This window comes from Chenopodium quinoa, unplaced genomic scaffold, assembly GCF_001683475.1.
Source record: "Chenopodium quinoa cultivar QQ74 unplaced genomic scaffold, ASM168347v1, whole genome shotgun sequence".
Taxonomy (NCBI): Eukaryota; Viridiplantae; Streptophyta; class Magnoliopsida; order Caryophyllales; family Amaranthaceae; genus Chenopodium; species Chenopodium quinoa.
The window spans coordinates 2,241,585-2,249,302 of NW_018743292.1; the positions used below are offsets into that span (position 1 = coordinate 2,241,585).

The 7,718-nt window shown below is 34.3% G+C and overlaps 1 protein-coding gene across 2 annotated transcripts; it reads left to right on the forward strand.

Annotated features, from left to right (window-relative positions):
- Positions 1-635: 635 nt before the first annotated feature.
- Positions 636-6,162, forward strand: LOC110736314 (F-box protein At2g32560-like). 2 transcript variants are annotated; one of them, XM_021916515.1, is made up of 5 exons: positions 636-2,685; positions 2,804-2,883; positions 3,202-3,380; positions 4,406-4,480; positions 5,505-6,162. In XM_021916515.1, the coding sequence occupies exons 1-5, from the start codon at positions 2,005-2,007 to the stop codon at positions 5,705-5,707; spliced, it is 1,218 nt and encodes a 405-aa protein (XP_021772207.1). In that variant the 5' UTR covers positions 636-2,004; the 3' UTR covers positions 5,708-6,162. The 2 variants fall into 2 exon arrangements, with proteins under 2 accessions (XP_021772207.1, XP_021772208.1); XM_021916516.1 differs by having other exon boundaries at positions 5,588-6,162.
- Positions 6,163-7,718: the final 1,556 nt, after the last annotated feature.

The window sequence follows — 7,718 nt, forward strand, 5'->3', positions numbered from 1 at the left end:
TCATAATGGTGCTGCGTGATATCTTCTTAAAGTGTTCTCTAAATATTAGCAATTTTCTCTTTGGAAAGGTACTAATTCTTTGAATCTTCTTTTTATTTTTTTTAAAAAAGGTATTAATTCTTTGAAACCTTGTTTTACAATTCCTAATGATCATTGTAAATATCGTGTTACTTCTAATTGTACAATCTTTACAATATACTTTTTTTGAGCATCACCCTCAAAACTTTAACCAACTAAATTAGTTTATCATTCAAACTTCGTACTATTTTTTTTTTAATTTTAATTTTCTTTAATGCAAACACTTCATACTATTTAAAGTCACTATTAAAACTTTTACGTCTTTTCAACTCACCTTATTTTCACTTATTCATATATCATTAGTTTAGATAAGATAAGATCAGAGTAGTGAAACAAAGGTGATTTGAACACACACCTTTAATCCCTTATTATTTATCGTTTGGGATCCAACAAGTTAAAGGCTTGCTTCTTTAGGAAGAAGTGAATATTAGCTAACTAATTTAACCGTTGATTAATTTGTAAAATTCAAATTCATAAAAACAAAAATCACCTTAACAAGAAGATCGGGGGTAACAACCACTTTCACAAGTAGAGCAACTACCAATACCAACTTTCAGTTGTTTTATCGGCATCTGCTAACGGTCAAATTCAGCGTTTTCGCGGTTGTTTCTCCCACTTGTAATTCGAGGAGAGAGAAAGACTGTTTTTGTTTCTTTCGAGGTAAAGAATCACCGCCCACCATTCCCCATCAATGTATTTCTTTTTTGTAATTGTTTGCCCACCAACTGTTTGTTGAATTACCCCAATGAATAATAACAAAATTACAAAGAAATAAAAAGATGGAGTTATGCTTTATAGTATAATAATGGAGTTTTTTGGGTGAAGAAGAAGAACAAGAAGAAGATATTGCTGAAATTATGGTGAAAAAGGGACCCTGTTTTGCCCTTTAACTTCACCTACATTACCAGCAATCTTCATTAAATCTATCCTCTTTAACCTTAACCCTAAAAAATTTTCAATCTTTTTTTGTCAATTTTTGCATTTTTTATTTGTTTAGAGAAGTTGGGTACACCTAATTTTGCTGCATAAGTACTAGTTTCAACTACCCAGATCTGGGTTATGTTTTGCTACATTTGTTGGATTTTGTTCTTAAGAAAGATCTGTTTCTTGTTACATTGAAATTCTTATTTAATTTTTTTTGAAGATAAGGGTTTCTGTATCTGGACCTATATGTCTTCCTAGGTGTCAGATTAATAAAATAGAAAAAACCCCATTTTGATTTTGGGTTGAATTGAAAAAACCATTTTTATTATTGTTGATCATCTTCCTCCTTATCTATTTTGATTATCTGATGAGCTTTTTAGGTAAAGGTGATATCTTTAGTAGTAAACCTTATTATTATTATTATTAAGGTAAGAAGAAGCTCAAGTAAGCAACCTTTTGGGTGTCAACTAGGTGAATGAATGTCCACCTTATTCTGTCCTTTTTAGACTAAAGAAGAGAGCGCGTGTAATAGAGGATACCACGGTATACTTGTACTCGTAATTGTATTATTGTACGAGTACACGATATATATGAGAATTAGACACTTGTATTAAAGTAAGCCGTATCATTATTTGCATAGAGAGGAGTGTTTAAACAAAATACCTATTTTGATTGGATTAGATTGTTGAGAGGGTGGTCCATTTTTTGGGTTTTGGTGGGCTCTATCAAACCAATAAAAACCCATATCTTGGAAGTGTGAGGTTTGAAGATCCTCTTCCCATTCACCCCATTTAATTTATTTAATTTTTTGTAAGAAAAAGTTAGGGGGGGTGTTGAGGAAGAAAGAGTAAGACCTTTCATCAAATTCTATAATTTAATTTTTGGCTTATAATTGCTTTTGCCTCAATTGGGTTCCTTGCTTTGGGTGTGTCCTTATCTTTAATACCTTGAATTAGATTATTATCCATCATTATTATTATTACTAAATACAAATCATTCTAAATGCTTTTCTTGTTGGTGACTGGCATCTCCTTCTTCTTCTTCTTTCTAAACTCCTTATCTTTAAAACCACTTCCACCTTGGGCTAGTGATGTGAGGTTTTTACCACTCTGCTTCTGGAAAGAGTTGTCTTTCTCTCCCATTTGCAAAGCTCTTAGAAAAGGAATTTTTGGTGTTTTTTGGGATCTTCCATTTTCATCTATTATTATGGCAATAAAACAGGGCACTTTTAGCTCTAAATTTGAGAATGTTCATGAAAATGAGCAATTATCAGTCTTGGATTTGCCTGAACTAGCATTGGATTGTATTCTTGAGAAGCTTTCGCCTGCCGGGTTGTGTAGTATGGCTGCTGTTTGTAGCTCATTGAGGGAGAGATGCATCAGTGATCACCTTTGGGATAGACACATGAAGCATAAATGGGGGAGGGTTTTAGGTCCTGCAGCTTCCCGCGAATGGCAATGGTTTATTGCCTCTAGACGAAATTCGAGTGTTTCTGCTGGGAAAAAATCACAAGGCTTTATGAAATATATTTGGTATGCATGGCCTTTGACATGGTTTGCATCAAAATTTGATAAGTCTAATAATAAGGATTCTGCTTCTCCTCTGGTTGATACTGTTATGTCCTGGTTTTTGGCTCTTGAAAGTGGCAAATTCTGGTTCCCTGCCCAAGTTTACAACCGTGAGGTATATTGATCACAATCATTCATCCTGAATATGTGCTTGACGTTTCTTTTATGATCAATATGTCATTTTTCCTCTTTTAGAAACTGAAGAAAGTTCTGTTTTACTATTGTTTTGCCAGAATGGTCATTTTGGTTTTATGCTGTCCTGCTATGATGCTGAGCTTAGCTATGATCCCCAAACAGACACGTTCCAGGCAAGGTAAGGAATTCAATCCAAGCTTCGAATTCTAGATATTCTTCCATATAAAAACTACATTTCATTAATGGAAGGCAAAAAAAACTTCCAGGTATATATGTACATGGAACATTTGGAGAACTTTTTAATTAATCAAGTTGTACATGGAAAAATGGAAGGACAACATACATTTGATCAATGGAATTATGCATTTACATGGAAAATTTGAAGAACATCATATATTATATTAATGGAGTCATACACGTACATGAAAATTTAAAGAACACCATACACATATTTTATGGTCGAATTATGTGTGTTTAAACGAACTTATGGTTGCAGATATCCGCCCCATGGGAGAAGGGCAGTGGCGATAGAGAGTGGTATTCAATGGGAAAGGCTAAGGGCAGCACCAGTGGATACTCCACCACATGATCTTCATGCATCTGATTGCTTAAATGATCTACACCCTGGAGATCACATAGAGATCCAGTGGAGACGGAATAAAGAATTCCCTTACGGTACGTTCCACAATCTAATTAATTGGGTGTCATTATGGTAGTCGTGTGATTATTTATTTAATTTGTGCAGCTGGATACTAGATACAGGTTGGTTTGACTTATTTTTTTTAGATCTTTCTCTTGATTGGCTGTAATTAGGTTTGCAAGTCTAACAATAAAAGTTTTGCAACTTGTTTATTGTAGCTGGCCTGCTGAGACTTTCCTTGACGTGAAAAGGTAGTACTTGTAGTAGTAGCAATACGGAATTCATGAAAAATTACATAACAATACCCCTCCAGACAAACATGAAGATGTATGTAGTAAAGCTTCGATTTATATTAGTTTCTCTGTGAAATTCTGAGTGAATGGGATTGTTAAGTTTAATATACGGAAACATAAGATTTAACTTAATAAACTTAGAGAGTAACCTATAATTTTGGGATGATCTAAATAAGAAAGGTGGCTTATTATTCAGAAACAGGTTGAGTATAAATAATTTTCTTAAGTGGAGTAAATGTGTAATGACCTTCCAAATTATCCAAACGGTGTAGGAGTTGTTTTGTATCTTTGGATGGCCAAGAGGGGTGTTATGATTAGTGTGCACTAATGTGTATTTTTATGTGGCTGAAATACTGGAACTATGAATTCTATTGGTGGTCGATTCTGTCAACAGGGGCAGATGCTAAAGCTGCTTTTAATTAACTACATTGAACAATGTTTATGTATAATTCCATATTCGCATGAGGCCATGAGATCCTCTGGTCCTTTCTTAATGGATACTGAAAACAGAACATATTTTAGGCCTAATTGCTTATTTTAAAATCGTACTTAGGACTAAATTGCTGATGCACTTTTTGTTAATGAATACTTTCTCTGTCCCATATAATTAAGCTTAGTTTTGGATCTTTTGCAGTGTTCTGGCTGATACTTGAATCATTCTTCTTATTGTATTTTATGCATATTTAACAAATCATTGGTTGAAGATAACTAACTTAGACGTCTAATAATTTTTAAGTTAACAAAAGTGTTCGGCATATTTATCGCAGGATGGTGGTATGGTGTGGTTGGCCACTTGGAGTCATGTGATGGAAATGAGAATTATTGCCGATGTCATAGTAGCGGTGAGTAAATTAATGCCTGTAATCACTGAATCTTTACTTTAAGCATACTGCAAGTAACGTGAACTAGAATTTCTGCATGGGATTTCATCCCTTGTGCTCTTCCCCAATTTAAAATATATGGGGTTTCGGTTACTAATTAGCATTTCATTTTTCTACTGCATATACCATACGCAATACTAATTTATAAAAAAAAAGGCCAATTGGGAATCTTTCTAAGAATTTGAGTTAGAAACTTTTTACATTTGAACATCTCCCCCATATCAATGTAACTGATTTTGAAGATCCTAATTAGGGGCATCATTTCGGGTATTAATATGAGAAAATAAAATTTTCAAGTATATAAATGTAGCCTGATGTGGAGTTTATTGGTATAGCTATAAATTGAAATGTGGTCTATTCATTAGACACGGAGGGAGTGATGATCTTCTGGTTGGAGGGTGTGTTAAATGCCATAAGTTGCTCCTTGAATCTTATTTTTGTAATGGTCATCAAGCATATGGGTCATCTTCTTTCCGAGTCATTGGTCCCCAGGACATATTGCTGTCTATGTGTCTTAGTTTTCTCCGGAAATGGCCTGACCTCTTGTTTCAAGAGAATATTTATTGCCAGGCATACTGAAAGCAACTGATGTCCTCTTCCTTTAGGCTCTGTTTGGTTGCATCGGATCCCCACTTGGGTGGATTTCTCATGTTTTTCGCCTTTTGACAACAATGGTTGCATAATGATTTCTTATCAAGTTTACCCATTTGTCCTTTTGTTTTATCTTCTTTTATGTTGTTTCACATCTTTCCACCATTTTTTCCTGGTTGGAGAGTGTTGGACCATTTAATCACCTCAAAAACCTATACCTCTAGGGCATAGAAGCATCAGTTATTTGGATAAAGTTTAAAAGTCCAAATTAATCTAATCTTGGTAAGTTTGTGCTTTCCTTCCATGCTTAATTTGGAGTCCATAAATACATGGATACGCGTCTTGACAACTAGAAACTCTAATGAATTGACTAATCCCGAGGTTCTGTCTTTAGTTTCAGCATATTCTAACAGATGTGAGGTTTGCGTCCACTATGTTCGGTTTAGTCATTTGACACACTTCTTTGGTTGCAAGCAGACACTGTTGTGCTCGAGTTTAATCAATATACACCTGGATCACGGTGGAGAAGGACAATTGTTAACAGGAAGGATCACAGAGAAGAAGGAAATGAAGGTGATGGATTTTATGGAGGTATAAGAAAGCTTCACACGAACGATGAAATTGCTACTTGGAAGAGTGTGTGGCCTAGGGAGATTTTGGAGTAGTGAACATATCTTAGAAAATTTGCTTTCCTCTAGGCGTCAGATCAAAACAACCGAAGCAGCTCACAAGTATGCTAACCATATCAGTAGTTGCTATGAATTTATTTTTTATGCTATGCGAAAGCTGTGAGAACATGCAGAAACAGGCTAGCATTTACTGTGATAAGTATCATCTTTTCAGCCTACAATTTTATTCCCACCAAAATTTTTCATGGATGAGTTTATAGGGGGGTAGCGAATGGCTACTCTAGCAAACTTCATTCCATGCCGCATTGCATCTGTATGGATGCGAATTTGATGTACTATAAATAGCGACATACCATAAATCTTTTGTAGCTATCAGAACCTTTTACAGTGATGAATGAATAACAGTTGTTAGTTTTATCATACTGAGTTGATCAGCCATGTTATTACAATTCTTTATGTTGGGTGTGGCCCAAATTTTATAAGCCCATTATTTTGCTAGAGTGTTTTATGCATATTCTAGATGTTTCCGAAAAAAACAAGCAAGGATAGTCCTTGCCCATATTTTCTCTAGAATTGTCTACTTTATTGTTCTAGAGAACTCTTGAGATTGGAAGCTACTAGAATACATGGCTCGTGAGCATTCTAGAATATTATGAATACAAGAATGATGGAGGAATTTCTTGAATCTTCCGGCCATTTCTTCCAAACTCCATCTACACCTATAAATATAGGTCATCGCCATTCAATCAAGACATACACATAAGAAGCCATACCATACACTAGCCTTTCTACATACACACAATCCTATAGTAAGAGTTCTCTTGTAATACTACTCTCCTATTTTCATATAGTGGATTATTTCAGCGCTTGTCGTTCGTGGGTTTTTTTTTGATGATTTTTCCCACATTAAATATTGTGTGTCAATTTTTACTACTTATCTTGCCTTCATCTATCTCCTATTATTTAATTAATCTCTACCTCTTTAATGTGCTTCCGTTATGCACTTACCAACCCTAACACTTTAGATTGAGATTACTTAAAAGTTTTGCTACTCTATCCTGCTTCTGTTTCTAGATGTGAGAGAATGTACGAAGTACTCGCGTGTTGTAAAAAAGCACGGTCACTAGAAATCCCTGATCATGAAACTAATCTTTCTTCTAGCAAACAACAATTTGCAGAGATATTAAATATCAAACTTGTAACCCAGTGCCTGTGAATAAAAAATACAGTGTATAAAAGAACACACACGTACAATTAATAAAAAGGCCGATTTTTGATAAAAGAGTACAAATTTCTAACAAACCCTACTTCCTTTTCTGCTTTAGCTAGAGGACTTAGGTAATTCTTTTGATTAGGTGATACGACTTAGCCTGTCAGATGTTCTGGTCAAGTGAGTGTGGAAGGAGGGTGTTTTTCAGTGATGTGGTAGGGGGGAAGAGGTGGTTGTCAAGGCTAGGTAGGGGGTTGCTTCGTTTTTCTTTTTTTTTTTAAAAGAAATTGTTTTTTTGAATTTTTTTCGGGCCATTCACATGTCGACACATGTCAAATGACCTACACTAATAAGTTGTTGACCTGTTTGGGATTGTTAGAAGAAAACAGATATGAAAGTTAGGATTGTTGCAGAATAATCGATAGTTGAGATTATTCAAAGTAATTTGGGCAAAGTTGGGATTATTTGTAATACCTCGTATTTTTTATGTATTTTATAAATTATTTAATTAATTATAAAATATATTTTTAAAATACTCAAGTATTTTAATTAAATATTTAAAGGGCTAAAGTATTTAAATTATTGAGTTTTATAAAAGTATAATTTATTTTGGGCTAAACGTTTATTAATCGTTTGAGCTCGTTTAAATAATAGTATGTAAACAATCCTTACATACTCCTTGTGGACCAACCCATTTTATTTAAGTAAGCTCAATTCTTTTATTTGAACCTTTGTGGGTAAAATATTTCATAACTAAAGCCTATTTTTT